At 56.2% G+C, this 18,066-nt stretch overlaps 1 protein-coding gene across 4 annotated transcripts in view; it reads left to right on the forward strand.

Annotated features, from left to right (window-relative positions):
* The window catches only part of Myh14 (myosin heavy chain 14), a 70,774-nt gene that overhangs the window by 34,255 nt on the left and 18,453 nt on the right, over nucleotides 1–18,066 (forward strand). For all 4 annotated transcript variants that reach the window (XM_047527987.1, XM_047527986.1, XM_047527988.1 and 1 more), the window contains 16 exons: nucleotides 431–618; nucleotides 858–979; nucleotides 1,628–1,697; nucleotides 1,856–2,016; nucleotides 2,879–2,987; nucleotides 3,721–3,852; nucleotides 4,848–5,054; nucleotides 6,344–6,481; nucleotides 8,049–8,172; nucleotides 8,624–8,795; nucleotides 10,335–10,547; nucleotides 10,950–11,094; nucleotides 11,517–11,723; nucleotides 13,007–13,111; nucleotides 13,204–13,356; nucleotides 14,330–14,578. In XM_047527987.1, coding sequence (XP_047383943.1) covers nucleotides 431–618; nucleotides 858–979; nucleotides 1,628–1,697; nucleotides 1,856–2,016; nucleotides 2,879–2,987; nucleotides 3,721–3,852; nucleotides 4,848–5,054; nucleotides 6,344–6,481; nucleotides 8,049–8,172; nucleotides 8,624–8,795; nucleotides 10,335–10,547; nucleotides 10,950–11,094; nucleotides 11,517–11,723; nucleotides 13,007–13,111; nucleotides 13,204–13,356; nucleotides 14,330–14,578 — 2,495 coding nt within the window. The remainder of the gene's footprint in view (nucleotides 1–430; nucleotides 619–857; nucleotides 980–1,627; nucleotides 1,698–1,855; nucleotides 2,017–2,878; nucleotides 2,988–3,720; nucleotides 3,853–4,847; nucleotides 5,055–6,343; nucleotides 6,482–8,048; nucleotides 8,173–8,623; nucleotides 8,796–10,334; nucleotides 10,548–10,949; nucleotides 11,095–11,516; nucleotides 11,724–13,006; nucleotides 13,112–13,203; nucleotides 13,357–14,329; nucleotides 14,579–18,066) is intronic.

Below are 18,066 nucleotides of genomic sequence, written 5' to 3' on the forward strand. Positions count from 1 at the left end.
GGCCTCAATTTCCTTTTCTGTAAAATGGGAATGACCCAGGCTTACATGCAGCTGTATGTGCACCACTCTGAGCACAGCCAGGCAGAGTAGAGGCCCTACAAGTCTAAAGTCTAGGTGAGCAGCCGCTGCCATCACCGTCAGCCGTGACTGGCCAAGGAAGCAGCCTCATCCTTGAGAAAAGGATCAGAGATCTGGCTGAGAGGGTGGACGCTGCATGATTTGGATCTTCTGAGCCGTGTGGCCTTGGGCACAGTCTCCCCTCTCTCCGAGCCTCAACTGCCCACCTGTCCAATGGGCTGTGAGCCCTGGGCTTTTCTGATGATAGAGAAAGTTCCAGGTCCCACAAAGAGTAAGACCACCTGGCCTTGGCCAGCCCAGCTCCCTGGAGCTGACCTGTGACTCCCCCTCCCTGTGTTTCCTCCACCCACAGTGGAGGGCATCGTGGGGCTGGAACAGGTGAGCAGCCTTGGGGACGGCCCACCAGGTGGCCGCCCCCGCCGCGGAATGTTCCGGACGGTGGGACAGCTGTACAAGGAGTCCCTGAGCCGCCTCATGGCGACGCTCAGCAACACCAACCCCAGCTTTGTTCGCTGCATCGTCCCCAACCACGAGAAGAGGGTGAGTGAGCCCGCCCAGGAAGGGCAGAATGGCCCAGTGGGGTAAAGGCCCGGGCACTGTACTTGGCCATACTCACATGGGGCCCGGGCCACTCCGACTGCCTGTGCGACTTTGAACTGGCGGCTTCCACTCCCTGGATCAGTGCCCTGGTTTTCCACCCGCCACCCAATGGTTCCGCCCGGGCATCGCGCCCCCTTGTGGCCGCCGCCGACCCCGCGGGTCTGGCTCCCTCTCCGCAGGCCGGGAAGCTGGAGCCAAGGCTGGTGCTGGACCAGCTGCGCTGCAACGGCGTCCTGGAGGGCATCCGCATCTGTCGCCAGGGCTTCCCCAACCGCATCCTCTTCCAGGAGTTCCGGCAGCGGTGAGCGGGGCTGGGTCCGGCAGTGGGGAGAGTGGCGCGCGGGTCTGGAAGCCACCACGGCTACAGTCCCCTCCCCTCATCGCTACTTCTGAAGCGGGGCAGTTGGGGCCGGGGACACACTTTGAGCCTCAGTGTCTTCCTCTGTGAAATAGGAGAACAGTACCCGTCTCAGTTGCTCCCGATGCAAAACACATGGAGTGCTAAGGGACCTGGGCATGTCCCGCTGATGCTTGGGACCACTGACCCTGAAGCATGACCATGAACTCACTCCATTGTGTTGCAGCCTGCGCTTTAAAAGTGAAGCGGAATAGGCTTCAGCGAACATCCTCAAAGTCTAATAAGCAAGGGTAACAAAACAGTGTGCACCCGCAAGCCACAGAGAGCAGTGTCTCTCTTTAAATCCATGTGAGCTGCGTGGAACACTGAAAACTTTCTAGTGGCCACATTTTTTAAAAGTAAACGAAACAAGCAAGATTAATTTTAACAAGCTCTCTTATTTAGCCCAGTGCATCCAAATATTTTAACACGTGATCAATATGAAAAAGAGTTAGCAATGGGCTACCTTGCACAACTGCTTTCCTATCCAGTGTTGGAAATCTGGTCCAAATGCCTAGAACTCTGCTCCTCTGCCCTCCCTGCCCACCGCAGGTATGAGATCCTGACGCCCAACGCCATCCCCAAGGGCTTCATGGATGGGAAGCAGGCCTGTGAGAAAATGGTGAGCGAGGGGCAGGCTGGGAGCTGTGCCCACCCACTTGCCCAAATGCAGCGGCCCAGGTGGCAGGAGGGGGGACTGGGACCTCCCGCTCGCCCACTGCCTGACCCTCCTCCTCCTCTCCCCCTCCCCCCTTGTTGACCCCCCCCAACCCCTCACAGATCCAGGCCCTAGAACTGGACCCCAACCTCTACCGCGTAGGACAGAGCAAGATCTTCTTCCGGGCCGGGGTCCTGGCCCAGCTGGAAGAGGAGCGGGACCTGAAGGTCACCGACATCATCGTGTCCTTCCAGGCAGCTGCCCGGGGATACCTGGCCCGCAGGTGGGCCATGCTGTTTCTCTAGGACCTGTTGCTGAGGCTGGGTCAGGGGGAGGTTGACCAGATGACCCCAAGCGTCAGGGCCCCATGATGGTGGCAGGGCTCAGGGGAGCGGCAGGGTTCCCAGGCTTCTCGGGTCTGTGGACCCAGCCCTGTGCCAGGTGCTGCTGAAGACAGAGTGGTGGCCCACCATCCTGGTCTACCAGGGCCAGTTTCCCAGGGTGCAGGACTCTCAGGACTGAGCTGGGGACGCCTGGGGCAAACCAGGCCAGTCCCTCAGGGACCCATCTGGGCAGGAGACATAGACAGGCACAGGGCCCCAGTCTGTGGCATGATGTGCCCTGACAGGGCATTGTCAGCATGCAGCAAGAGGATCTGGTGAGGCAGACTTCCCCAGGTCACACGGGATGACCAGACAGATGAAGGACAGAGGGCAAGGTGGCCCCAGCAGGAGAGAGCCTGTGCAAAGGCCCCGTGATGGGGGAGCCTGGCATGGGTCAGGATGCAGGACGTTCAGGGGAACCTCCTACCCCCTCAAAGGTGACTCAGAGAATATCAGAGGAGGACATCCCAAACACCAGGCTGGGGGTGCTGGGGAGCCAGGGAGGGCTGAGATCAGGGAGGAGAGAGTCGGGGGTGGGAGGGTGGGGAGGAGACAGGTGAGGGGCTAGGTCAGGGAGGACAGCACCCGAATTACAGGGGCTCTGGGGCGGGGCAGAGAGCAGAGGACAGGAGGACTAACAGGCTGAACACAAGAGCTACCTACAGTAGAACGGGGCCGCACACCAAAGGCGTTTAATAATGGGCGAGTGGGAGCTGGGGCCCCTTGCTAAAGGGCCTCTGCCACTCACCCGTCTCCCCACAGGGCCTTCCAGAGGCGCCAGCAGCAGCAGAGTGCCCTGAGGGTGATGCAGAGGAACTGCGCAGCCTACCTGAAGCTGAGACACTGGCAGTGGTGGCGGCTTTTTATCAAGGTGAGGGCAGCTGGAGGGGGTGGCTGAGCAACCAGATGACAGGCTCTTGGGGCTTGGTTCACCTGGACAGGTGACTTCCTCTATTCAGGCTTCAGATTTCTGTATCCCTAAAATCAATTCGACCTTTGTAACCCAGGATTTTTTAAGTAGTAAGTGACAAAAAATCTGATTCAAGCCAACAGGGATGAACAGGGAAGCTTCAGGTACAGTTGGATCCAGGGCCAAAGTTATTGCTCTCAGAAGGAGCCCACCTGAGCGTGTTGTCCAGGGTTTTCAATGAGATTTTAATCCGGGACAGTGGGAAGGAATCAAACACAGTTGTGTAAAACTGAATAGAAAACAAGAGAACCGGAATTGCGACAGTGCATCCCACTTAGCAAGGCGGAGGGGCAGTTTGGAGAGACTCTGGTGGCAGTTTCCGGGCACAGGCCCTGCACCTGTCTCCCGCCTGCATCAGGCAAAGTAAAGCGCATCTCCTACTCTGGATTTTGGGCTTCCGACCCTGTGCCGAGGAGCAGGGGCCACAGCGTTAATGCACGTAGTCGAGCCTGTTCCCGTCACTGTTTTAGGCCCTTTCCAACGGGGACCTCGAACTCGTTCAGTTTGAGCACCCTGTGAAGGAGGGGCTGTTAGACAGCCCAGGAGGAAGGTGGGGGGATTCCCGCCCCACCAGGAACGTGTAGCCCCTGGGCCAGGCGGCCTCCCACTTCCCTCCATCCTCACCGCTCCGTAGGTGAAGCCACTGCTGCAGGTGACGCGGCAGGACGAGGTGCTGCAGGCGCGGGCCCAGGAGCTGCAGAAAGTGCAGGAGCTGCAGCAACAGAGCGCTCGGGAAGTGGGGGAGCTCCAGGGCCGAGTGGCGCAGGTGAGGGGCGGGGCCGCCAGGGGCGGGGTCAAGAGGGCGACGGGGAAGTCGGCTTCTGCTCGACCCCCTACGTGCAGGGGCGGGGCTGCAAGGAGAACTGTGGGGCTCGCACAGCGAGTTGGCCTGTGCAGGGCTGGTCGGAGGCACTGAGCGGCACCCTGGGGGCCGAACCGTTGTATGCGCCGGGTTGGGGTTGCAGGGTCCTGCAAAGCGCGGTGCTCTGGGAGCCCGGCGGTGGGATGGGAGGTCAGTATACAGGTGGTGGACTTTATAACTCTTTCCAGCATGTTTACTATGGTAAAATGATTCTGGAATATTCTGTTGATTGATTGTACCAGGGATTGAACCCAGGGGCATTCAACCACTGAGTCACATCCCCAGTTCTTTTTTGTATTTTATTTCTAGAGACAGGGACTCTCCAAGTTGCTTAGCTCCTCGATAAGTAGTTGAGGCTGAGCTTTGAGTTCCTGATCTTCCTGCCTCAGCCTCCCGAGTGGCTGGGATTACAGGCGTGCGCCACCGAGCCGGGCTCTGTTGGCTTTTTCTGAATTAATTTGGGGGTTGCTGGGCAGAGTTTAGTTGTAGTAAATGAAATGCGAAGCGAGAGAAAGCCTTAGCTGGAACTTGTACCAGAAGGGAAGAGACTAGCTGGGAGTCCCAGGAGGGGGCTGAAGGGAAAAGATCCAGGAACAAGAGGATGAGATCTGAGCCTGCCGGACTGTGGGGACAGGGAGGAGGGGCCAGGGCAGGACCTAGGACAGGAGGGGACTGATGGGCAGTTGGAGGTGAAGAAGAGGGAAATGTGTGGTCTCCGACGCATTGGGAGGATGTGGAGTCTTCCTGAGATGGGGACCTGAGGAGGGGCCTCCCTCCCGCTCCTGCCCGCAAGGCCTCCAGAGGCAAAGCAAGTTAGGTGACAGGAAGGTCTCGGCACTCCATGAAGGGCCACCCCGGGAGCCCTGCCTGCTGACCACTGACCTCCTGCCGCTCCCCAGCTGGAGGAGGAGCGAACCCGCCTGGCGGAGCAGTTGCGAGCAGAGGCAGAACTGTGTGCGGAGGCGGAGGAGACGCGGGGGCGGCTGGCAGCCCGAAAGCAGGAGCTGGAGCTGGTGGTGTCGGAGCTCGAGGCTCGCGTGGGCGAGGAGGAGGAGTGCAGCCGGCAGCTACAGACGGAGAAGAAGAGGCTGCAGCAGCACATCCAGGTCTGCCCCTACTGCCCACCAGGCCTCCTTCCTGGACCGCATGCTTTCTACCCCAGTCGCCTTAGCTTCTATATATCATGTTTCTTTGGACCATGAATTAACAGAAAAGTCAGCTCTGGCTGACTTAAGCCAAAAAAATACAGGCGTGTGTATACATTCGTTTAAATAATAGGAGACCGTAAAACAGGTAAGCTTTAGGTATGGCTGGATCCAGGCAGTCAAGTGAAATCCTCAGTACTCTGCCTCTTTCCATCTCTTGGCTCCCTCTGCCTCCGTGCTGCTGCGTTCACAGGCAGCTTCACTTCTGTGGTTCCCCTTCAGAACTAGCGTGCTTTGCACTTAAGGCATATCTCAATTTGGATGCCACATTTTCATTGGCAACATTTGATCTATACTTAACTTTCCTATCATCTACGGTTTCAAAAAGTAGATTCACATACCTGGGTTGTTCCAAACACACTTAAAAGTTTTCCATCAACTGAGCATCTAGTCGTAAGTTTCAAATAAATAAAGTAGAAAATGTGGTCCCCCAGTCGCAGTGGCCACCTTTCAGGAGCTCTGTGGTGTTTGCATGGCCTCCTCTTCAGCCCCTTGTCGGGGGAGGGGTTGTACCCTAGAGTTATGGGGACCACGGAACAGATTGCAGGGACAGACGAGATTGACAGCTGCTCATCAGTCACAAATAGAGCTTGAGGGCGGCAGAGAGCAGACCGTGGAGGTGGTGCTCAAGCAGAGTTTACCAGCAGGGGCTCCGGAGACGGGCAGGTAGCAACAGGCGGAGGTGGCCCCAGCTGCCACGGGACCTGAGTCTTGCTTCTTAGAATCATTTCATGGGTTGGCAGGGGACGGACGCATCCTCTCAGGGTTAGGCGGGCACAGTGCCCTCACAGGAGGCGAGACTGGCCAGGCAGAGTGAAGAGGAGGCCACTGGGGCCCTCCCTGCTTCGCCAGTGGCCAGGCCACACAGGACGCCGATCTTTGCCCTGGTGGCCAGGACCCATCTAGATGATTTGTGTATTTATTATGTTTGCTGTTCTCGACCTGCATCTTCAAGTGCACACGTGCGAATGTGATTTCCCCAGGGACAGGGATTTTATCCCTCACAGGGCTCAGGGCAGCACGTGGGCACCCCAGGCACTGGACGTGCTTGCCAAACCAGTGAGGCCCGTCCTGCCCGGCACCGCCTGGGGTGTGGACCTGTCTGCACCACAAGCCCCAGAGGTCTGTGGGGTCCCTGCCCTGTTCTCCTCCTGCCCCTGGCTACTCCCTTCTCCCTCCTCCCCCTCCAGGAGCTAGAGACCCACCTGGAGGCTGAAGAGGGGGCACGGCAGAAGCTGCAACTGGAGAAGGTGACCACAGAAGCAAAGCTGAAGAAATTTGAGGAGGACCTTCTGCTCTTGGAGGATCAGAATGCCAAGCTGAGCAAGGTGGGGCCCTGGGAGCGGGGGTATGGGGGTGGGGGTGGGCATTGGTGGGTGTGTCTGCCAGGTGACAGGGATGAAGAATCAGGATCCAGGTGGTGGAATGAGCTTCTGGACACCCAAAAACAAAAACCAAACAGCTTCAGAGAAATGTGCTTCTCCTACACTGTAAACCATCTCTAGATGGCGTACAGGACCTAACGGGATATGAATGCTGCTGGCTGTGGTGGCGCATGCCTGTAATCCCAGTGACTATGAGGCTGAGGCAGGAGGATGGCAAGTTCAAAGCCAGCCTCAGCAGCTTAATGAGGCCCTAAGCAACTTAGCCAGACCTTATCTCAAAATCAAAAATATAAAGGGCTGGGGATGTGGCTCAGTGGTGGGCGCCCTGGGACCACCCCCAGCGCAATAACAGAAGCAATCGCTGTGTAAATCGTTGGCGTGCTGTGTGGTTTAAGGAAGAGTGGCAAGGGAAAGTCAGCAGATGTGGAATCTCTGCTTATGTTGTTGAGACCACACATTTATAAGGGAGTCACAAGCTCCTGGGGCCGCCTCCTGCTTGCTGCCCTTGTTGAGCTTTGCTGCCTTCATGCTCTGTGATTAAACAGCCCTTTGGATCTCAGCAGCTACCACAGGAGCCTTCTCCCATGAGTCCCTGGCGGGGCTTGGCTCAGTCCCAAGCTGAGGGGCACCAGGGGACCAGCAGCAGCCTGGGCTTTCTCTTCTCATGGTGTGGGGTAGGACAGAGGCCAGGTCAGGCCAGACCTCACTGCACTTTCAAATCTGCCACGTGCCTTCACCCACCAGCTCTCTGGCTAGAGCAAGTCACATGGCCAAACCCAATCTGGCCGGGGTGGGAATTAGGTTCCACTGACTTGCAGAACAGCACGGCCAGGGGCTCCAGGGGCGTAGGTGTGCAGCCCTGCCACAGGGAGTCAGCTGACTACCGCGCAGGCTCCGATGTTTTCTATTCTGGCCTAATACTCTACCCCCCCGCCCCAGTGCTGTGGATGGACCTGGCGCATGTGTGCCAAGCAATAACTCCACCCTGAGCTACATCCCATTCTTTTTAGGGATGGTGCCAGCCCATTTCATGCACTTCCAGAACCACTCAGGGCTTGGGACACCCCCACCCAGCCCTCCTTTCTCAAACTCTAAGGTGCACAGGAGTCAGGCCAGGAGCTCATTAAGGGCCCTGGTCCAGCTGCTCATGGGTGGCACAGAGCCTCTGCATTCCTGGCCAGCTGCTGCTGGTCCATGAGCCATCCTTGAGTAGCACAAGGACCCCGAACTCACACACCAGTGCAGCCCATGGACTGGGCCTCTGTGGCCGCCGTGTTCATGTTAGGGATGGCTGGACCCAGCCTCAGTGTCCCAGAGTGGAATGGACAGTCACTGCCCTGCACCTCACAGCTGTGAACTCGTGGAGTAGACAGGCCCAGCGGCCCGGCAATGGGGGAAGGAGAGCAGGGGCAGGAAGAGGATCGGGAAGGGTGAGGATTCAAGAAGCCACGGGTGAGGCACCTGTGCGGCTGGCCCAGCTTCTAACCACCCGCCTCCCAATGCCCCTCAGGAGCGCCGGCTGCTGGAAGAGCGCCTGTCCGAGTTCTCCTCCCAGGCGGCCGAGGAGGAGGAGAAGGTCAAGAGCCTCAACAAGCTCCGACTCAAATACGAGGCCACGATCGCAGACATGGAGGGTGAGCGCCACGCACAAGGTCGGGGACTGAGAGCTGCGCATGCTCTGAGGGGCCCTGCGGCCACTTTACCCAGGACAGAGGGCGTGTCCCAGTGCCCACGTTCCTCTGCATCTCAGATCCGTCTCTCGCTACCTCCTGGGGGTTGGGGGGAGGTTGGCTGCTCCCATTCTCTCCACCTGACTGTCCTCTGTCTGCTTCAGCCATGCTGTCCCTCTGCCCTTGCTGCTAGCTTTCAATAAGGAGGTCACAAGGAGGTGGCAGGGCTGCGGCCCTGGGGCAAGGCCGGGGGGAGGCCGGGCTTGTCAGAGGCCAGGCGGGAGTGAGGTCTGGCTGGGGTCTGAAGTGGTCCCTGAGACGGGGAGCCTGGGAGGAGGGGCCGTGCAGAGCGCGGCTTGGCCCATGGCCACCTGGGTCTGGCGCCCCGGTGCATGGCCCCACCTCCCCCCTGCAGACCGCCTGCGGAAGGAGGAGAAGGGCCGCCAGGAGCTGGAGAAGCTGAAGCGGAGGCTGGACGGGGAGAGCTCCGAGCTGCAGGAGCAGATGGCGGAGCAGCAGCAGCGTGCAGAGGAGCTGCGGGCCCAGCTGGGCCGCAAGGAGGAGGAACTGCAGGCTGCGCTGGCCAGGTGCGGGGCGGGGCGGGGTGGACCCCGTGCCGCTGCCCCTGCGGACAGGCCCCAGCCCTCCGAGCTGCAGTGTCCCTTCTGCCCAGTGCAGACAGCAGGGCTGCCAACCCACCAGGTCAGGGAAAGCAGGTCACCCTGCAGGCCTAGTAACTTCAAGGCTGGTTGCACAGCGTCTCCACCCTGCGCAGCCTCCCCAGGCCAAGCAGCTGGGAATCAGTGAGTGAGCCAGGTTGGCGCTGCGGGCACGCCTGTAATCCCAGCAGCGCAAGAGGCTGAGGCAGGAGGATCGCGAATTACTCAGCAACTCAGCAACTTAGCAAGACCCTGTCTCAAAAAAATAACTAAAAATAACAACAATGAAAACACAAAACAAAGACCGGTGTGATTTGACAGGTGTTAGGAATCACCGTTTCGCCTGTTTGGAGCCTGCCCCACGCCAGATGCGTCCCCGGGGTTTCCAGTGTGGTTTCTGCACTGGGCTTCACCCAGTCTAAGACACCTTTGGTTCTGGGTGTGACTCCATTTCAGAGAGGTTAAAATGCAAAAAGTGTGTTAGGATCCATAAACACTGTGTGTGTGTGTGTGTGTGTGGACATGCGTGCATCCTGGAGGTCAAATCCTGACTCCTCTGCTTTCCAGCCCTGTGGCCTCACCCAGGCGACCTCACCTGTCTAGCCTTCGTTTCTTCATCTGTAACACAGGGAGGGCTGCGGAAGCCACCCCTAGGGTTAGCATGAGAAAGTTCGCACCCTAGCCCTCCACAAACACCAGCTTTTTGTTACCTGTATCGCTCTTGCTGGTTTTGTTTTGCTGGTATTGAGGTGGGATTCACACAGCACTCACCGTTGCAGAGAGCACACTGCAGTGTGGTGTGAGCACCCCTCAGTCCCAATCCCACTTGGTCACTGTGCCCTCCGCCTCTTCCCAGCCCCACCCGCCAGCACACTGCCCTGCCCAGGTGGGGCTGGCCGCCTCTGGGCAGTTCATAAAAGTGGGAGCAAGCCTCTCTCCCTGCTGCCTCTTGTGGCATCCATTGCAGGGCCTCACTCGGGCAAGAGCCTGCCCTTCAGAGAAGTTGTGTCACCCGCCAGGGCAGGTGCCATGCAGCCAGGGACAGGGACAGCAAACCAGGCCTGGGTGGCACCTAGCGATGAGCCCCCAACAAGTGCGGTCCCCAATGCAGAGATCTGCAGGGGTGCTGCCTGCAGGCCACAAGGGACCCCCTTGCTGGTCACAGGCCTGGACAAGTGCTTTCCTGCTCTGGCTTCAGTCTCCTCATTGGGTGTGAGCTTTCCACACAGGGTGTACATGTGGCAGGGACTCTGTCAGCGTCACCTGTGACTACCATGGGTGACGTTCCCCCATACAGCCAGGATAACTGAGGCTGGAGGGCTGGAGTCATGTGCCCCATGGCAGAGTCAGGGTCTGAACCTGGGACTGGCTGCTCCCCAAGCCCAGAAATCTGACCTCGCCACCCCCAGAAGTCATTGCTCACCCTGTCCACCCCTGTGCCACCTTCATGGTCCTTGTCACCCCCAGGGCAGAGGAGGAGGGTGGAGCCCGAGCCCAGCTGCTGAAATCCCTGCGGGAGGCGCAGGCAGGCCTAGCCGAGGCCCAGGAGGACCTGGAGGCCGAGCGGGTGGCCAGGGCCAAGGCGGAGAAGCAGCGCCGCGACCTGGGTGAGGAGCTGGAGGCCCTCCGTGGGGAGCTGGAGGACACGCTGGACTCCACCAACGCGCAGCAGGAGCTCCGGTGAGGCGGCAGGCTGGGCCCTGCCCGTGGGGCTTGGCGGGTGGGAGCAGGCTGGGTCGCCGGTCTCCATCTGCACCAGCTCTGGGCAAATCAGACCCAGGCCAGAACAGCGCGTGCCTTGGCGGAGTGGCCTGGCACGAAGCCCCAAAACCACGTCTGCGGGAGGGGTCCAGGAAGACCTCCCTGAGGAGGGCCCTCCGGGACAGGGCTCTGAATGATAGGCAGGAGTTTGTCCCTAGAGCCTCCTGCCCGCACAGCACCACCACCCAGACCTCTCGGGCAGCACAGAGCAAGGTCTGCGTCCCCAGGGGAGAGAAGACAAGGAGCCCCAGCCAGCTCCCCCAGAGACCCACCACCCTCTATCCTGAGATTCTGTCCCTGTCATCCTTCCCCCAATAAAAGGTCCAAGAGGGAACAGGAGGTGACGGAGCTGAAGAAGGCTCTGGAGGAGGAGACGCGTGTCCACGAGGTGGCGGTGCAGGAGCTGAGGCAGCGCCACGGCCAGGCTCTGGGGGAGCTGGCGGAGCAGCTGGAGCAGGCGCGGAGGGTGGGTTGGGGCAGGGCCGGGACGGCATGGACCTGGGTCAGAAGAGGCTCCTCTGGCAGGGAGTGCAACAGGAAGTGCTGCCCACCCTGGCGGGCTCCAGGTCTGTGGGAGAGGCAGAGTGGGCAGTCTCCACGGGGCCGTGATCCGTCGGGGGAAGCAAGGGCCCTGGGAAGGCAAAGGCGAGCAGCGAGAGGGTTGGTGAGCAAGGTGCAGGTCTGTGGTGTTGAACAGCCGCAGAGGGCTTCTGTGAGGAGGTGGCATCTGAGTAAAACCCAGGGAGGCAAGAGGTAAGCCACCTGGGCATCTGGAGCGGTGTGTTCCTGGCAGAGGGAACTGCCAGTGCAAAGACCCTGGGGCAGGTATGTGCCTGGCCTGGTGGAGGAGACACTTAGAAACCTTTGTCCATCTCCCTACCCCTTCAGGGCAAAGGTGCATGGGAGAAGACCCGGTTGGCCCTGGAAGCAGAGGTGTCTGAGCTGCGAGCAGAGCTGAGCAGCTTGCAGACTGCCCGACAGGAGGGTGAACAGAAGAGACGCCGCTTAGAGTCCCAGCTGCAGGAAGTGCAGGGCCGGGCTGGTGATGGGGAGCGGGCACGAGTGGAGGCTGCGGAGAAGCTGCAGCGAGCCCAGGTGAGTGGGGTAGCCGGGTGGTGGTGGTGGCATCTCTGCTGTGTGACCTTGGAGAGATGCCTGCCCTCTCTGTGCTTCTGTTTGGTCTACATCAACCCTGTTGGCCCTCTGAGCCCTTCTATAAATACAATCACACATCAGTGGCTGATAATTGGTGAGCAGTAACTGCATATCAAACACGCTTTTAAGGGAGAGCTAATATTGTTCATATTTACATAGGAGGAAGCTGAGGCCCAGAGAGGTACAGCTGATTACCTAAGGTCACTCAGAGCTGAAGTGCAGACCCAGGCGTGCCTGATCCTTTGGATTGCATGCCCTGCCATAGCTCCAAGCCCCACTCCTCTCTTCTGCCTTTGAATAATTCAAGGTCTGATTAGAAAAGTTCAGGGGAAGGTCATGGTGCAGTGTAAGCACAGTATGGAGCTATGACCCTTCAAAGAAAAGTCAGTTTTTTAAAACTTCATTTTGTTGTTTCAAACTAAATGATCCCTACCTGTTCATTACGGAAAACACAAAGGAGCAAAAATGAAGCAAAGAATGGTTTGTAATCCCCAGCTCCTCCCGGGAAAACCACCATTACTGTTTTTAATTCCAGATTTACGTAGTGCAATTAGTAGCTGGATGTGGTGTCGCTCGACTGTAATCCCAGCAACTCAGGAGGCTGAGGCAGGAGGCTTGCAAGTTCGAGGCCAGCTTCTGCAACTTAGAAGGCCCTTTCTTGAAATAAAAAATAAAAAGGGCTGGAGATGTGGCCCAGTGGTTAAGCGCCCCCGGTTTCACTCTCGGCTACTACTGAAAAAAAACTAAAGTATAAAGGAGGTGCATTGGCTTCCCACAAACGCTGTCCCCATTGTGTAAAAGAGACTTGAACGTCTGGGAGGTTGATGTGCGCGGGGGCTGGAACCAGTCCCCACCCAGAGGCACTCTCCAGCCCTCAGAGCTGCTCAGCCATGGCCACCAAAGCCCTGCGCTCCTCACTGCCACTCGCTGTCCTCCGCGTCCCAGCCTCCCTGCCTCTGCAGCACTTCCCAAGCTGAACCCTGAGCCACGGGGCCTGTGCTCACCTTGCAGGCTGATGCGGGTGGCCGGGCTGCCCACTTCCTGGCCTGTTCACCCGTCCCAGGGCGTTTGCGTCTGCGCTGCCCGGAGCCCTTTTACCCCTGGGGTCCCCTCTGGGACCAGGACGCGCTCTTTAGCCCTCCGAGCGCTGTTCCGAGGGCCTAGGGCCGCCGGGACGGGACGTCTGGTGAAGAGACTGAGGCTTCACCGCCCCTCCTCCACAGGCTGAGCTGGAGACGGTGTCAGGGGCCCTGAGCGAGGCGGAGTCCAGGGCCATCCGCCTGGGCAAGGAGCTGAGCAGCACAGAAGCCCAGCTGCACGACACCCAGGTGACCCCAGCCCACCCGCCCCTCGCCTGCCCGGATCCTCCCCACGGCCCTCTGCTGGCCACGACTGACCTCCATCGCCCCTTCACCCACAGGAGCTGCTGCAGGAGGAGACCAGAGCGAAGCTGGCCCTGGGGTCCCGGGTGCGGGCCATGGAGGCCGAGGTGGCTGGGCTGCGGGAGCAGCTGGATGAGGAGGCCGCCTCCAGGGAGCGCACCTGCCGCGAGCTGCAGACAGCCCAGGCCCAGGTGGGCAGCCCCAGGACCCACCCGCTGGCTCCTCCTCACCAGGCCTCCCGCCTGCTCTGTGCCCACACAGCCGCAGCCCAGGCTCGTCCTCTCCCACCTGAGCCCTCCTGGCCTCCAGTCTGCCCTTCCAGCTGCTCCCACTGCCGAGGACCTTCCAGCACCCAGAGCTGGCCTGCCTCCCCTGCTCCCAGTGCCCCTGGACCCAGCCCCGGCCTTGCAGTTGGGCCCCCCCACCCCCCGGAGGCCGCTCTCCCTGGTCCTTCCTGTGTCCGTGACTGTGTCACCTCTATCCGTACCTTCCCCGTTCACTTGGGAAAACCCTTTCCTTTTTCCAGACTTAGCTCAGCCTCCCCTGTGGATGGGAGCTTTTCCTGACCACCCTCCTTTTTTCCTCTGTCCCAAGTCCAGTCTCCTTGGGCTGGGACTGTCCTGTCCCATGAGACTCCTCAGCAGTTCAGCCACTTCACAGTGGAACTGCAGCGTTAGATCTGGGTCCCCAGCACAGCCCGACATGCAGAAATGCCTGTTAAATAAACGAGTGATGACTTACGCTGAGGAATCTCCTTCCGCTGTCAAACTCCTACACCTACTTCCACACCCATCTCAAGTGCCCCCTCTGCCAGGAAGTCGCTTCTGAATATTCAAAACAGATCCTGAAACCCTCTGTGGGCTCCATGGAGCCTGTGCTTCTACCTTAGCCTCCATCACTCTGACTCAGTCTTCCCCTTCAGACTAGGGGCTCCCCCAAGAAAGCCCCCAGGTCTGATTCTCCCTGGGTCCTGCCAGAGGTCATTTTAGTACCCTGAAAGACCTAGGGCTCATAGTACTCACAACCTCAACCCCATTCTGAGCCCAGTGGAACGACTCCTTTCCTTCCTCAGGCTCAGTCACCTCATCCGGGAAATGGGGCCTCACAAGGTCAGGCTTTGGCTGCTCACAGCGCAACAGCCGCCCACCTTCCCTCTCTCCCCAGCTCTCAGATTGGCGGCGGCGCCAGGAGGAAGAGGCTGGGGCACTGGAGGCAGGGGAGGAGGCTCGGCGCCGGGCAGCCCGGGAGGCAGAAGCCCTGGCCCAGCGCCTGGCAGAAAAGACTGAGGCAGTGGACAGGCTGGAGCGGGGCCGCCGCCGGCTGCAGCAGGAGCTGGACGATGTCACCATGGACCTGGAGCAGCAGCGGCAGCTCGTGAGCACGCTGGAGAAGAAGCAGCGCAAGTTCGATCAGGTGAGGTGCCTCCGTTTACCTGGCTAGGTGATCTGCAAGCCCCTCTGTGCTTCCCCTGGCCACCGGGAGGAATCAGGGCTGTGTGACAGGCAGCTCAGTGATGGACAGGAAGCCAGGCCTTCTTCCCCTGAGCCTTCATAAAGTGGGACGCCCTGTCTGTCCTGGTTTCTCCTCTCGTCCCAGCATGGTTATTAGCAGTGCCTGCCATTACTCTCAGGGGTGCCCTGGTTTGGGTAATGAGATTTAGAAACACCCTTTCAGTACCCCAGAGGGTGCCAAGAGAATTCAATGGAAGCACATGTCTCACTTGTCCTGCCGATTGGTTGAGTGCCTAAGCAAGCTACTTTTCCCCTCTTGGCCTCAGTTTGCCAGTCTAGAAGATGGGCACGAAATCAACCTTTGGCAGCCTGAGGATGAGCTAAAAATTACACAGAAAACTCCAGAGTTAAGGTCATGTATTAGTTAGCTTTCTGTTACTGTAAAAAATACCTGAGGTCATGAGCTTATGAGGAGAAAAGGGTGATTTTGATTCATGGGTTTGGAGGTTCCAGTCCATGGTCAGTTGGCCTCGTTGCTTTCAGGCCTGTGGTAAGGCCACACATCATGACAAGGAGCACACGGTGCAGGAAGCTGCTCACCTCATGAGCAGGGAGAAGAAAAGGAAGGGGCCAGGGTCCCACTGTTCCTTTAGGGGAACACCCCCAACAGCCTAAGGCCTCCCACCAGGCCCACCTCTTAAAGGTTTCACCGCCTCCTCCCAGTAGCACCACAAGCTGGGCCCAGCTTTTCACCCATGGGCCTGTGAGGGATATTTTAGAGCCAAACCACAGCACCATCTAGAAAATTGGAATATTAAGAATTTGACAAACTGCCAGTGCACACCCGTAACCCTAGCAACTTGGGAAACTGAGGCAGGAGGATTGCAAGTTTGAAACCAGCTTGGGCACCTTAGTAAGACCTTGTCTCAAAATAAAAAATAAAGATGGCTGGGGATGTGGCTTAGTGGTTAAGTGCCCTTGGGATCAATCCTCATTTAAAAAAAAAAAAAAAAAAAATATATATATATATATATACACACACACACATACACATATATATATATGTCACAACCTGAGCATGAAATAAAAACCACAGAATCCCATAGAGTTAAGATCACGTGGCCAGGCATGATGGCCATGCCTGCAATCCCAGTGGCTGGGGAGGCTGAGGCAGGAGGATCATGAGTTCAAAGCCAGTCTCAGCAAAATTGAGGCACTAAGCAACTCAGTGAGACCCTGTCTCTAAATAAAATACAAAATAGGGCTGGGGATGTGGCTCAGTGGTCAAGTGCCCTGAGTTCAATCCCATGTACAAAAAAAAAAAAAGCCAGGCAGTCCTGAGATTCAAACCCAGTTTAGCCGGGCATGATGGTGCACGCCTGTAATCCCAGTGGCTTGGGAGGCTGAGGCAGGAGAATCTCAAGTTCAGAGCCAGCCTCAACAACTAAGCAGGGCCTAGGCAACTCAACAAGACTCTATCTCAAAATAAAAGATGAAAATGGCTGGGATGTCGCTTAGTGGGTTCAATTCCTGGTGCCAAAAACAAACAAACAAAAACCCAGCTTAGCCCTTCCTTGCTGTGTGGTTTGGGCAAATGACCAACCTTTCTGTTAATCTAGAAAGTGCAGGGTGGCTGCGTCGTTACTTTTCCTCATATCTGCAAGATATTCTCCCTGGGTATAGAGTCCTAGGTGAGCACTTTCATCTTCCCAGCACTTTGAAGATGGCATCCTATGACCTCTGCCCCCCACTGCTTTAGATGAGAAGTTAGCTGTCATTCAAATCACTGTTTCCCTGTAGGAATGTGATGTGTTTCCAGCTGATTTAGAAACTGTCTCTTGATCTTTGGTTCTCAGCAGCCTTGGGCTGTATTCATCCAGCTGCCATTATTTCTTCACATATTTTTCTGGTCTGCTCTTTCTCCTCCTGGGATTCCACATGCATGTTCTAGCTTCTAGAGTTTTCTGTAAATTTTCTTCATTTAGTTATTTTTGGATTGGCATCTTTGACTCAAATAGTCATTTGAGGTTTATCCATGTGTTTGCATATATCAATAATTTATTCTTTTATCACTGAGTATTACTCCTGTATAGGTAAACCTCATTTGTGTATTTATTAACCTAGTGAAGAACAATGTTTGGCTTGTTTCCAGTTTCAGGCTATTTTAGGAGAGAACCTTGGTTTTTCTAATAGATGTGTAGTGGCTTTAATTCACCTTTCTCTAATAGCTGATGATGTTAGGTATCTTTTCATGACTTTTGTGACATCCATGTATCTTCTTTGCTAAAGTGTCTATTCCAATCCTTCATCCTTTGTCTTTTAGTTGGGTTGTAGTTTTCTTATTATTTAATTTTGAGAGTTTGTATTCTGAACTTAATACAAGTTCTTTATCAGATGTATGCTTTGTAAATATTTTGGGTCAGTCTGTGACTTGTCTTTTCATTCTCCTGAAAGAGTCTCACTGAGAGCAGAAGTTTTAAATTTTGAAGAAGTCCTGGTTTTGGTATTGCATGTATGAGATCTTTGCCTAATTCCAGGTCAAGAAAGGGTTTTCTCCTTATTTCTAGAAGTTCTCCAGGCTTAGGTTTACATTTAACTCTGATTCACTTTGAGTTAATTTTTATATGGTGGTTTTGTGGCTTTAAATTAATTTTTGTGAATATAGATATCCAAGTGTTTGCTGGGCGTGGTGGCACTCACTTGTAATTCCAGCGACTTGGGACACTGAAGCAGGTTTGAGACCAACCTCAGCAACTGAGGCCTGCCTCAAAATAAAAATTAAAAAGAACTGGTGCTGAGTGAATTGCATGCCTGCAATTCCAGCAGCTTGGGAGGCTGAGGCAGGAAGGTCGTGAGTTCAAAGAAGGCAACTTAGCAAGAACCTGTCTCTAAATAAAATATTTATAATGCAGGGGGGAGTCTGGGAATGTGTCTCAGTGGTTAAGTGCCTCTGGGTTCAATACCTGGTAACACACACACACACAAAGATACCCAAGTTCTGAGTGTTCCAACATGATTTGTTCTCTACTTGGTTTGTGTACATACTGAAAATCTATCCTTTTTCTTCTTTCTTCTTTTTTGAAGTTGATCACCTTTTCCAGGCCCTTTGCATTTCCATCTGTGTTTTTGAATTAATATTTCAGTTTCCAAAACAACAACAACCAGAGCACATCCTGATTTGGGATGTTGAACCTATAGGTCAATTTGAGGAAGACACTCTTCTTAAGCCTATTGAATTTTGGGTCCAAGTAACTAAGTATCTATGATCATTCTTTTAGCTCTTCTCAATCTTGCAGATCTGTTTTAATGAACCATTTTTTTCTCTCTTAACTATGCATCCTGTTCTCTTCCTTCTTTGAATGCCTTGAAGTTTCATCATTTGCCAATTACTGTATCTTTTAAATAAAACAGTAAAAGTTATAAAAACATAAGTCTCTATTTTTCCTACCC

This window comes from Sciurus carolinensis, chromosome 16, assembly GCF_902686445.1.
Source record: "Sciurus carolinensis chromosome 16, mSciCar1.2, whole genome shotgun sequence".
NCBI lineage: Eukaryota > Metazoa > Chordata > Mammalia > Rodentia > Sciuridae > Sciurus > Sciurus carolinensis.